Source organism: Xenopus tropicalis, chromosome 5 (assembly GCF_000004195.4).
Source record: "Xenopus tropicalis strain Nigerian chromosome 5, UCB_Xtro_10.0, whole genome shotgun sequence".
NCBI lineage: Eukaryota > Metazoa > Chordata > Amphibia > Anura > Pipidae > Xenopus > Xenopus tropicalis.
The window spans coordinates 140,237,632-140,251,731 of record NC_030681.2 but is presented as its reverse complement, the minus strand read 5'-3'; the positions used below and the strand labels follow the sequence as shown (position 1 = coordinate 140,251,731).

General features: G+C 41.5%; 1 protein-coding gene across 1 annotated transcript in view; it reads left to right on the top strand.

Moving 5' to 3' along the window:
• nbas (NBAS subunit of NRZ tethering complex) overlaps window positions 1-14,100 on the top strand; it is a 425,480-nt gene that overhangs the window by 379,276 nt on the left and 32,104 nt on the right. The window contains exon 50 of the mRNA XM_002941372.4: window positions 6,205-6,349. Within this exon, the coding sequence (XP_002941418.3) occupies window positions 6,205-6,349 (145 nt within the window). The remainder of the gene's footprint in view (window positions 1-6,204; window positions 6,350-14,100) is intronic.

The window sequence follows — 14,100 nt, the reverse complement described above, 5'->3', positions numbered from 1 at the left end:
AAATTATCGCGACTTTTTCGTTACCAATACGATTTTTGCGGAAAAACGCAAGTTTTTCGTAGCCATTCCGAAAGTTGCGATTTTTTCGTAGCGTTAAAACTTGCGCAAAAAGTTGCGATTTTTTCGTAGTGTTAAAACTTGCGCAAAACGTCGCGCCTTTTAAGTTTTAACACTACGAAAAAAGCGCAACTTTTCGCGCAAGTTTTAACGCTACGAAAAAATCGCAACTTTCGGAATGGCTACGAAAAACTCGCGTTTTTTCGTGCAAATCGTATTGGTAACGAAAAAGTCGCGATAATTTCCGAAAAGTCGCAAAGGCGCCGAAAAAATCGCAAAAAATACGAAAAAGTCGCAAAATGTTCGTTTTCCAATCGGAATTTTTCCAATTCGGTCGGAATTCGTGTCTTAGTAAATCAGCCCCTATGTCTATGAAGATTCTCATTCATCCAGGTCATTATATAGAGTATCTAGTAGAATTAAGTCTAAAACAACTGGACTTTTCTGAGTTTTTCTTGAAAACGTTTCACCAACTCATCCGAGTGGCTTCTTCAGTTCAAATGACTGGTAGAGAATTCCCGGTATTTAAACCCTTGATGGTAGTTCAGTATGTACAGTATGTTCTCCCACCGGAGATTTTCTCTATTGCCGATGAGAAAGCGTTTGGAGGAGATTTGTTGCCCACGGTAGGGAAAATGTAAGAGAGGTGACTAATCTCCTTGTCTGCCATTGCCCTAACAGATGAATAATGTTTGTGGGTTTGTGAATGTGATGTATCCCCGTAGTGGGAAGAAGAAGGCAGTTATTGGACACTATATTGTATATAGAGTGTAAATTCTACTGCAATAACATTCACGGGAAGGCTTTTTATCAAATTTCGAATTTGTGAATTTTAAAGGTTATTTTCAATTCGAATAAACTCAAAATTTTGAAATGTAACAAATGCATCGAATACGTGTTCTTCTCATCATTTTTAATGGGTATACAGATGCTAAAAAATTGAATTGAAAAAAAAATGCATACATTGTGCCTACAACTTCCATTGGCTTCTACATGAACTTGCAAGCTTTTCAGAGGATTTATCTTTTTAATTTGGGAGCTTTTGCACACAATAAAAAATTTCTGGAGAAAATTTGAATTTGGACGTTGATAAATCAGCCCCTTATTGAGCCGTTTGTTCAGCTGTGAATCTCAGTAACTACTTTTCCTGCCAGATTGAAATGTACAGCTGCACCTGTAACCGGCAAATGGTAATGAACAATGCAGTTGTGATTGAATTCTACGTTCCATATAAGCAATCAGATGCACTTATTCTTAAACTGGCAGCCATTTATACACAGCAGCAACCTGTATCACCACAACATCAGGGTGGAGATTAGAGAGAATTTTTTCGCCAGGCATGGATTTGAAATGAAATTCCACATTTCACCATAGGCAATTTTTTTTGGAGAAACTGCGGCAAAAATTTGCAGCGGGGAAAAATAAAGTCTCCAAAAAAATGTGGCTGAGACAAAAAAGTTGCCACAAAAAAAATCCCCATTAACTTTAATGCATTTGAAGTGAGAAAAACCGCCCATTGACAAAAAAGTTGCCTAGAAAAATGTCGCTGAGACAAGAAAGTTGCTGCAAAAAAAAAGGCAATTGGCTTCAATGCATCTTGAGTAAAAAATTGTCAACTGTAAAAAAGAGTTGCCTTTTGAATTCAGTGAATTTTTTGCTGTTTTGCACATTTTTTTAGCAATTTTGCTTGGATTCGGTTCTGTATTCATCCAAATCTTTCACAAAGGGTTCGGGATTCAGCAGAATCCAAAATAGTGGACTTGGTGGATCCCTAAATATTATCTTCATCATAACTTTCTAATGACTTTTCTGGTATAAACAATCTCTGGTAATGAGTTTGTCGTTAGTATTTTGCGGCACAGAAGTGCACGTTTAGTTTGGGGCTGTATTTACACAGCGCCTGGAAGTCTTGAGGAAAGCATATTTATTTGACATGCAGTTTGTATCTGGCGAGGCGGATAAACGTATGTGTCCTTGGACTAAAATACTATATGCAGTGTCTCAAAAATGCAGTTCAGTGGAGCGAGGAGCAACATGGCACATAAAAGCCTCGGTACGCTGAAGCATGGCATGATAGGGTTTTGTTTTCTCTCTCTAGCTGTGCGTAAATAGTAGGAAGCCATAGACTCTTAGCGAATGTAGGAAAGTAACTGAGCTAACTAGAGACAGGGCTTCATGAATTGCAGCTCAACAGTTGCGGATATGTAGTTCAGGGACAGACTCCTATTATACGGAGCCTCATTGTTTCAGGGGCATTGAAAAGTAAACATTTCAGAAACTCAAGTGGGTTGGGTCTGACAACCTCACCAGTTGTAATGCCCACAATATAGATCCCATGATGCATTTCCTTAGCCTTTATGAAAGGCTTGTGTTGTTACATCATGGCCTTAGTGTGAGTCTGCTGTAGGACTACTGACCTTTCTACATGCAACAAGTATTTTTATATGGATCTTTGGGTTTGGGGTGTGTTTAGCTAAGGTTTGTAAATGTGCAGACTTGTCTTTTTGCACAAGACATATAATATAAAACATATGAAAGCAAACTGCTGAGTGGTTGCTATAAGTAAGTTGTTGATAAATTTACATGTAGGCAGCTTTAAACTGAACCCGGGGCAGCCAAGTTCAACCTGTAGGCCATCATTAAAATGTCGACAACATACAAGTTCTACATGTCCAGCAGTGAAATGCAATAGAAACCTCAATAAATATGTCAAGGATTCCAGTGTGTTCTTTGTCTTTGGCAACAGCTTGATAACCATCTTTTTTTTTTTTTTTTTTTTTTTGTCTCTTGTGATTTTTTTTTTTTATTCAACCAATTACTGAAGCCTCCACAAAAGAACACTGAACCAAATCTGAACCCTACTTTACATCAGTTTCATCATCTGTAAACAAAATTGTCAAGTTCAGTTGTTCAAATGATCAAATGAGTTCACTCAAATGACTTCAGCTCAACTGGATCCAAACACTAAGGGGCCCGTTTACTTACTCACGAACCGGCCGAATGCGCCCGATTGCGTTTTTTCGTAATGATCGGTATTTGGCAATTTTTTCAGAAAATTATCGCAACTTTTTCGTTGCCATCCGAATGTTGCGCAAAATCTGCCGATTTTTTCGTAGCGTTAAAACTTGCGCGAAAAATCGCGCCTTTTTCGTAGCCATTCCGAAAGTTGCGCAACATGTTGCGATTTTTTCGTAGCGTTCGGATTCATTCAAGCTTCAGTATGGTGACTTTTTTTGGGCCAGGTTGGAGCTGCAGGGTGCCATTGAGTCCTATGGGAGGCTTCCAAAATCATGCTAAGTCTGAAAGTTTCGGCCGCCGCTTACGAGCGATCAATACGAAAAAGTCGCGACAAGATACGAGCGAATCGTAATGGCTACGAAAAACTTGCGTTTTTTTTCGCGAAAATCGTATTGGTAACGAAAAAGTCGTGACAATTTCCGAAAAGTCGTAAAGGCCCCGAAAAAATCGCAAAAAATACGAAAAAGGCGCAAAATGTTCGTTTTCCAATCGAAATTTTTCCAATTCGGATTCAAATTCGTGTCTGAGTAAATCAGCCCCTAAGGGGCAGATTTATGGTTGCTTGAGCATTTTGGTTAAAGCAATAATAAAGAAAACCCTGCTTGCATTTAAGGAAAAGGGAAAGTCATTTTGCCATTTTACTGCCAATAGATTTGCGACAGTACCACATAGAACAATATATTTATTCTGCAGAAAGCATTACTATACCTGAGTAACGAGCCCTAGAAGCTCCATCTGTTTGCTTAAGATAGCAGCTGCCATTTTAGCTTGGTCTCAATAGCTTCCTGCTGCAGCTAAAGCTGCTGGTAGTTCAGATCAAACATTTTGATGGAAGAGGGAGTGAATTCTTATGAGAGGGAGAGCAGGAGAATGGAGAGAGGAAAGAGCTGCGCAGACTCTGGCCCAGGGAATTAAGGATTTTTCTGAGAGAAAGTCAGATACCAAAGTATATGTGTACACAAAAGAAGAGAAGTCAATGCAGCGTTTCTGTGAGTGCTTACGGCTGTACATAGTTTACATATGCCTTTCTGATAAAGCTTACTTAGTTTTTACCTTTCCTTCTCCTTTAAGGAACTCATGGGGTTTGGGGTTAAAAATACCCCAGGATTTGAGGTTTTATATCGCAAGCCGGCTTTCTTAAATAATAAAAAACGTTTGGCTCCTAAAAGCCTAAACGCTGAACCAATCATATATGAACCCTGAAAACCCAAACCCACTATTGGATTTGGTGCTTCACTAATATATCATATACTGTAGCTTTATTTGGCTATAGGGATGGCACCTTTATACAGGGGGAAATAGATAATGCATAGCCAGACGAGTGTGGCCCCAACCAACTACGCTTGTGTTTCTTGTTTTGGTCTACCCTTCTTCTTTGAAAATGATGAGTCCGTAAGTGCCGGTTCCATTAGTCATTGATTGATGAGAAAGAAGCCTTAAGTGTTACATTTATATATCTGTATTAGTGAGCCTTTGTACTACCCACAGTATCTCCCATAGATATGTCTATTTACTTTGGGCTGAGCAATGGGCCTCAGCTTTCTCATAAAAACACATTTTCAGACTCCTGAAACTACACAGATATTCTCTGTAAAACAATGCTGTTTTCAACACTTTTCTTTTTTTTATTTAGTCTTTTTCATCCTCTTGACAATAGAGAAATATTGATTTAAGACTGACATAGAAAGCAGGATGAAGAGAAGGTTGATTTAGCGGCGGAAAAAACTGACATAGTGAGAAACATTCCTTGAGCTGAGCTTTTTGCTTTTGCTGTTAATACTCTGGTTTGGATTGGTGCAGTGTTATTCATGGCAACTGAGATTTCCGCCATTGGTTGCCCCACTGTAGGCCATGACCGGAGTCATTAGTGCAGGGTGCGGATTTCTAGCCCAGGGCTGGAGACCCAAAGGCCTTTGAAGAGGCTCATTAAACTGGAAGCTATGGCTCTGCATATCTCAGTAATGTATACCAAGGAAAGGTTCCTTTTTATTGTAGAACATCATAAGGTGAAGATGGCAATATGTAATATCTCGGGGGCTCAGAAATGTGGCCTAGAGGTTGCCACATAAATATATACAGTCATATGTGACCAACTGCAGATTTTTCAAACTAACTAAAGTGTCTTCAATCCCAAACACATCCAAACTGTTCATAGCAATTAGTTTTACATATAGATTGTAAGCTCTACGGGGCAGGGACCTCCATCCTCTTGTGTCTTTGACTCTTAACTTATTGCAACTGTATCTTGTATTTATCTGTATTTATTGTTATACTGTGTATTTATCTATTATTATCTTAATAACCCCCTGTTTGTATTAATGTATTCTACTGTACAGCGCTGCGTACATAAGTAGCGCTTTATAAATAAAGATATACATACATACAATATATTGGTTCCACACATTTGTTCCTGTATGTCTCTCCAATTTACTACCAACAACACAGGAGTTAATGGGAATATTCATCTCTGAAACTATCTTTTCTGAACGGGGTATCGCTATAGGCTTCTCTATACAGGGCTTATTACGTGACCAGCTCTGGGTTTGAAACTACTTTACAGGTCCAGGCTGGGATTCAAAATGAGCCCCAATTACACAAAATAGGCATTCCAGTTATATGGAGGCCCAAACAGCCCCCCCAGATCACTAAATAGCGACTGTCTATGGCAGGGATCCCCAACTTTTTTTTTTCCTGTGAGCCACATTCAAATGTAAAAAGAGTCGGGGAGCAACAAAAGCATAAAAAAAGTTTCTGGGGTGCCAAATAAGGGCTGTTATTGGCTATTTGGTAGTCCCTATGGGGACTGGCAGCCGACAGAAGGCTCTGTTTGGCAGTACCCCTGGTTTTTATGCAACCAAAACTTGCCCCCAACCCAGGAATTTAAAAGAAGAACCTGCATTGAGGTCAATGGGAGCAACATCCAAGGGGTTGGGGAGCAACATGTTACTTATGAGCTACTGGTTGGGGATCACTGGTCTACGGCATTTTATAGTCAGAATCCACAGATTGCCCAGTCCAGGCCTAATACTTTGTGCCATGTAGTTTTAAGAGACAGACCACAACATTATTGACATATTTATTTCTGTGAAAGGTCTCCGTAAATACACAACTTCTTTTCTCTTCTTCCAGTGTGTCTTTGGAAGGGAACCCATGGGTAAAACTGGTGAACGCAATGCTCTCCAGCTGTGACAAGGAGCACAAAGAGGAAACATCCAACGAGATCCTGAAGATGTGCCGTTCCCTATACAACTCCAGGCACACGCTGTCTGTTGAGGTGAGTTCTCAAACTGATTGCTCTTTGTGCTTTTTATTATTTAATGAGAAATGGGCTTTTACCGTATGTATTTATACATTCCAAGAATGTTCTTTTTCTGTATATATGTCATTTGCTTCAGGTAAGATGTTCTTCATATGTCGAGAAGGGGATAAAAATGATGAGGGACATGGTTATCCACAAGTGCAGTGATCAAAGTGCCATTTTTAGCACAATCATTATACTTTTCCCCCCAGAATTCCAGCATCATTGTGGACGCGAGGGACAAGGGAGGGTGATGTGTTTGGTGCGTAGTTTGTTGTAAATCAGACACAATTGCATGGAAGTCTGTCTGCCATCATTTCCAATGTTTGGTGTGTGACTGACGTCTGCATGTGATTATTCTTCTTTAATAGTGGGGTTACTCGCAACAGACTGTGGGGAAAATTCATGGACGCCCAACGGCACTAGTGGATATACATGAGCCCCATGGTCTCACAAATAAATGTTTTTAGATCAGATCTAGCTGTTTATTTGTTTTATTGTGTGTCCTGTCTATAGCAGTGATGCTCAACCAGTGGCTTATGAAAGGGTGGTCAGCTTTGATGTTACTCCCAGTGGCCTCAAAGTAGGTGGCCATTTTTACATTTCTGGCTTGGAGACAAGTTTTGTAAGTTGATCGGCTGCTGGGCAGGGAGGGAAGGGAGGGGGTGATATGGCTCCAACTTGCAGCTCAGCAGTAAAGTGTGACTGAAGTTTATCAGAGCACAAGTCACATGACTGAGGATAGCTGAGAAACTAAGAATATGTCTAGTGCCATGTCAGATGTGAAAATATTACAAAACATGTTTGCTCTTTTGAAAAACGGATTAAAAGCAGGATTTAGTTGGAGAATCACTGTCAACTGATGCGTTTTGTAAAAAACATGCTTGACAGAATCCCTTTAAAATGGCAATATTACCACTTGTGGATATACTTTTTGCCTATTGATTTAATCTGTGCACAGATAAACCCTTGCACAATAACTCCTGCCAACAAAATAGTCACAACAAAAGGTGAAGGGAAGGGGTTGTATAGTGATCTATCTCGCAAGGTCCAAACTTGGAGTACATTCAGTCTCACTGTTTGATTTTTAATCCATTAGGCTGAAAGTATGTTTAGCACAAGCCCAATTCACTTCAATCAGCTTGAACAAGAGGGTATACTGCCCCTTTAAAATGTACAAAAGAGAATATCAGTGTGAGAGAATACTATGCTGTAGTTACTTTGTGCCATACAGTATTGTATCCATTGCATGGCTTGTACATACAGTAAGGCTCGTTATATTGGGCTGCATTATCTCAGCAAGAGCTTCAGGGCCCAAACAGAACTGCTTTACCAGCCACATTGCTCTTAGTTTACCTGCCTGTAATCTCCCAGGGAAATTGTTTGTACAGTACAACAAGGGGATGTGGGGGAGGGGATTCCTGGGGGGCCTGCTGGGTAAAATGCTTTAGTCTGATGGGGCAGAGACAGATATACTATTATCTTGTCCCCCCCACTGTGCTTATATCCACTGTCTCCATTTTCTAAGCAGGATCCAATCCGGACCATTCCGGGCAGCTAGAAAGTTCTAAAGTTGTCTTGTGGCATTTTAAATCACACAGAAATAACAATACATGACACCATCTGTAAGAATACAGCAAAAATAGTTGAGCAGCACAACGAGTGTAATGCAACCCCTGCGTGTTTATTCAAAAAATAGCAACAATGTTTCAGGAGCATTTTCCTTCGGCAGGCATCTGTAAGAAGAAACTAACATGGCACTTAGGGGGGCGGTTCACCTTTCAGTTAACTTTTAAAATGTAATAGAATGTTCTTTTCCTAGCATCTTTGCAATTGGTCTTTGTTATTTTGTATAGTTTTTTTTAATTATTTGCCTTTTTCCAGTTCTTAAAGGGGGGTCACTAAGCCTGGCCTTGCCTATTACAGAAGAGAAGAGGGGTACCCCTTCAGTCTTATAACAGTTAATATTGGGGGGAAGTAATTAAGTTGGGCACCGGAGAGGCTGCACCTCAGAGAAAGAACCACGGGTTTCCTGATATAGATAACGGCACATAAAACCGCGCCGGGCAGCACAATTGCGAGACAGTATGGAAGCAGCCAATCCTGAGCGGCTGTTAGAGCCTCATTGCATTAGTGTAGGTGTAATGGCGCCAAGCAGATATAGGACATAGGAGTCAGTGGAGAGGAAACTTTGCAGGAGATGCCTGAGGGGAACAAGGTTTTTAACAGTTACTTCAGCAAAATTGAAGAAAAAACACTTAAGTATTTATATTGCTGAGTTATACAAACTGTGTGTTCCAGAGCCCCTTATAAAGCAGAATGAATGCGTGACTAGCGGGAGAGACGCCTGATTGATGCCTCGCTCTCTTACAGCCCAACCCTCAGTGTGCAGCCTCGCTCTCTTACAGCCCAACCCTCAGTGTGCAGCCTCGCTCTCTTACAGCCCAACCCTCAGTGTGCAGCCTCGCTCTCTTACAGCCCAACCCTCAGTGTGCAGCCTCGCTCTCTTACAGCCCTACCCTCAGTGTGCAGCCTCGCTCTCTTACAGCCCAACCCTCAGTGTGCAGCCTCGCTCTCTTACAGCCCTACCCTCAGTGTGCAGCCTCGCTCTCTTACAGCCCAACCCTCAGTGTGCAGCCTCGCTCTCTTACAGCCCAACCCTCAGTGTGCAGCCTCGCTCTCTTACAGCCCAACCCTCAGTGTGCAGCCTCGCTCTCTTACAGCCCTACCCTCAGTGTGCAGCCTCGCTCTCTTACAGCCCAACCCTCAGTGTGCAGCCTCGCTCTCTTACAGCCCAACCCTCAGTGTGTAGCCTTGCTCTCTTACAGCCCAACCCTCAGTGTGCAGCCTCGCTCTCTTACAGCCCTACCCTCAGTGTGCAGCCTCGCTCTCTTACAGCCCAACCCTCAGTGTGCAGCCTCGCTCTCTTACAGCCCAACCCTCAGTGTGTAGCCTTGCTCTCTTACAGCCCTACCCTCAGTGTGCAGCCTCGCTCTCTTACAGCCCAACCCTCAGTGTGTAGCCTTGCTCTCTTACAGCCCTACCCTCAGTGTGCAGCCTCGCTCTCTTACAGCCCAACCCTCAGTGTGCAGCCTTGCGCTCTGTAGCCTCATCTCTTCCCGCCTATATACTTACACAAACAGCATCGCTACGGAGAGAGAGATAGGGAGGGGAGGGTATTGGCTCCGTCTGTCTGTCCGTCTGGGCAACCAAAAGTGAGTGACGTGTTTTTAACATGACCAACGCCCATTACTGAGGCTAACTGGGGAACGAACCATTTATTGTGAATTTACTGATAATACAATTAAACCCAATAGGGCTGTTCTGCCCCCAATAAGGGGTAATTATATCTTAGTTGGGATCAAGTACAGGTACTGTTTTATTATTACAGAGAAAAGGGAATCATTTAACCATGAAATAAACCCAATAGGGCTGTTCTGCCCCCAATAAGGGGTAATTATATCTTAGTTGGGATCAAGTACAGGTACTGTTTTATTATTACAGAGAAAAGGGAATCATTTAACCATGAAATAAACCCAATAGGGCTGTTCTGCCCCCAATAAGGGGTAATTATATCTTAGTTGGGATCAAGTACAGGTACTGTTTTATTATTACAGAGAAAAGGGAATCATTTAACCATGAAATAAACCCAATAGGGCTGTTCTGCCCCAATAAGGGGTAATTATATCTTAGTTGGGATCAAGTACAGGTACTGTTTTATTATTACAGAGAAAAGGGAATCATTTAACCATGAAATAAACCCAATAAGGCTGTTCTGCCCCAATAAGGGGTAATTATATCTTAGTTGGGATCAAGTACAGGTACTGTTTTATTATTACAGAGAAAAGGGAATCATTTAACCATGAAATAAACCCAATAGGGCTGTTCTGCCCCCAATAAGGGGTAATTATATCTTAGTTGGGATCAAGTACAGGTACTGTTTTATTATTACAGAGAAAAGGGAATCATTTAACCATGAAATAAACCCAATAGGGCTGTTCTGCCCCCAATAAGGGGTAATTATATCTTAGTTGGGATCAAGTACAGGTACTGTTTTATTATTACAGAGAAAAAGTCATTTTTAAAAATTATTTGATTAAAATGTCTATGGGAGCTTTCTGGATAATGGGTTTCCGAATAACAGATCCCATAGCTGTAATTTCAATTAAAGATAAGCATTATATTAGGCACCCTTAAAGAGGTTGTAGTATGATGTAAACATTGCGATTCTGAGACATTTTGCAACTGGTTTTCATTTTTTATTTTTGGTGGTAGCAGCTCTCCAGTTTGGAATTTCAGTAGCCATCTGGTTGCTAGGGTCGTGTTTACCTTAGCAGCCAGGCAGTGATGATGTCGGGGGTGGGGAAGATGATATTTTTGGGTGTGATTATGATGTCAGGGGGGTGTTCATGACATGACGATCAGCGATTAGCTGCTTTCCATCCACTTGAAAAAGTCCTGTCGGAATTTCCTAATTTGGATCTGCTGCCACTTGCCCTTTACCCCATAACTTACAGCTTGAACATGGAGCGCACCAACCAAGGCCTGGGGGGGGGGTATCAGTATCATTATGGAAATCAGATGGAGTTTTTCTGAGCTTATTTCCCTATATTCCTGTATATATTCTCAGCTGTTTCTCCAACCCCTCCGCCCCATTCCTCGGCACGGTGGGAAAATAAAGCTGTTTGTGGAGCCGTTAGTGAGCCGGCGCCCTGTGACTTGAAGAAAAATGAAATATATGTATTATTTATGTTTTGACATGTACCCCTACAAATCCAATCAGCCCGGGCACAGAGTGCTTTCTATCTGCATCTCCTGAAAGCCTTTTTACAGCTATTTGCTTCTTTTTATAGCACTGCGGCTTGATTTATGGCTTTGATGGCTTTTCACACTCTGTGCTGTATCTTAAAATTGCTGTTTCTCTCAGTGCCGGTCTCCTGCAGCCTCCAAATTTATTGTTCCCCGCACAACACTGTATCCATGGCGATGCCGCCGTCTGTGCTGTGGGAGCTAGCGCTCTGCTCATACGCACCCCATCCCTCTCTGCGTCCGTCTGGGCCCAGCATTTGCACTGCACAATGTCACATATTTTGGATGAGAATTTCAGAAGAGTATAGTGGATTTCCACCGGTCTTAAATGTGACAGGCAGGAGAAAATCCATTTAAGACGTTTCTTTCCATCTCCTCCTAGTTATGGGCCTGAGATCTGTCACTTAGCGGCCGGAGCTGACAGCTGGGGATTCTGACACTGCTTAACTCGCCAAACTAACCATGACTCCGGCCCGCGTTCCTCCACAAGGAAACTCAGTGTCCGTGTATCACAAATCTCATTTTTTTAGCATAATAACCGTGTCTGCAGCGCTTGTTAAAATGAAGATTTCAGTAAGGAAGCTGCCCATTTTTGAATAGCAAAATCTATTTTATTTTCCCCCATTTGTATTTATTTATCCCTACTCTTTGATGACTTGCTTGCCTGTGCCTTTAGCAGCAAACCTGGGGCCCTCCTTCTGTTGTTAAAGAATACAAGATCCCTAGTTGCCCAATAGGGCTACACTGGTTGGGCCAAAGCTCATAGGAGCTGCTGGCCAGATAGCTTCAAGTTGCAGGAGGTGTTACCTGTGATGGCGACCCCACACTGGAACAGATTATAGTTTTTAATGCTTAAAGAGCAGTATAAGTGCAATAACTAGGGCTTGGGCTCAATATAGTTTTAGACTATTTTATTATTATTATTAACATTTATTTATAAAGCGCCAACATATCCCGCAGCGCTGTACAATAAGTGGGTTTCATACATTGGACATACAGAGTAACATATAAAGCAACCAATAACTGATACAGGAGGTGAAGGGAGCCCTGCCCAAAAGAGCTTACAATCTACAAGGAGACATACAGAGTAACATATAAAGCAATCAATAACCGATACAAGAGGTGAAGAGAGCCCTGCCCAAAAGAGCTTACAATCTACAAGGAGACATACAGAGTAACATATAAAGCAATCAATAACCGATACAAGAGGGGAAGAGAGCCCTGCCCAAAAGAGCTTACAATCTACAAGGAGACATACAGAGTAACATATAAAGCAATCAATAACCGATACAAGAGGGGAAGAGAGCCCTGCCCAAAAGAGCTTACAATCTACAAGGAGACATACAGAGTAACATATAAAGCAATCAATAACCGATACAAGAGGTGAAGGGAGCCCTGCCCAAAAGAGCTTACAATCTACAAGGAGAAAGGGTTGAGACACAAGGTGTGGGTATTTTAATCCAAAATAAATCTATGGTTTGTTATTTCTTGAGCAAAACTTTGTTGTTTAGCTCAACAAATTCCAAAAACCATAGATTTTGTTGTCATTAATAAAAGTATGTTCAGCACAAGCCCTATTTAGTGCTCATAGGGGGGTACACTGCCCCTTTAAGATCTTCCTCTGTTGTGATTTCATCAGCTGGTCAAATGGCCGCACTCTGTGGATTGTTTAGGTGCCCGTTAGGATTGTGATTTTTTTTTCATTTCAATTCATTTTCAATACTAACCTGCAGGTCTGTGAGGGGCTTATTGGTAAGGGGGCATGGCGAGCGTCTGAACTTGGCTATTTTGCAGGATCTGTTCCGTATATACCATGTGAAGCTTCATATAATTCACGAATCCCTTGAGTTGTTCGGGCAGGTTCCACCAAAGCCGCAATACTTGGAATTTTATCATCAGTGAATAGATTCCTTTTTGTGTTTCACATTATTTTTTACCACCCAAATGACAGTAAAAATAAGCCATATATGATTAGCTCTGGCCCCACAATTACTTTTCCCCGTGATTCATTAACGTAGCTCACATTTTCCATATCACTGATTTCTAATTTTATAGGCTCCTCTATAATTAAATAGCTGCAGTATTTCATTTTCCTTTTCACATCTCACTTGGTAATATCATTTATTGCAGCCGGTAGAACTATCTATAGATCATTTTACCTTTAAATGTGCTCCTGGGGAATCAATGTTAAGTACGTGTGAATGGCCCACCTGCGTGGGGCTGTACCTCTGTTGGCAGCATAGAAATAGACTTTTATGTTCAGAGTTATCAATCATACAGTTCTGGGGCAAACCACATTGTTACAGTGGGGTAGTTCCGGGCATGCTGTGGAGGCACAGATACATTGGGGCAAGTGTTACTGTTATGGAGGGGGCTGGGGGCTGCTGCTCTAGTGCTGTGTTGAAAATAAGATAATTCTTACATATAAATTGGTATAAAATAAAGTAGGAATTCTTCTGTGGCAATAGGTATCTAAAGGTGACCTTACAAGGGCAGATTTCTTACAAGGGCAGATTTTAGCTCCTGATTTTTCTCCTTCAGTCTGAGTGAGTAGCTTATCTGCCTATGTATGGGGCACTCTAATGGGCCTACCCAACCAATATCTGGCAGAAAATTGGCCAGATATTGATCAGATAGGTTTAAAAATCATGTGGAGTAATGACCACATCAGCACATTTATGTGGCCCCCTATTCCCCTTGGTGTGATAAGTCCAGTATCACCCACCTCAAGGTGGGCATGTGTGCTCTTTCTGGATCTTTCATATATGGCCACCCTAATCCCCATGAATATGCCAATAACGGCCCCATACTGCAGCTGAAAAAGGTGTGAATGGAGATTGGAGGATACAATGTGTATCAGAAGACCTGAAATTGTACTGTATTTGCACCGGTTTAAACACCTCTTTTATTAAAAAAAA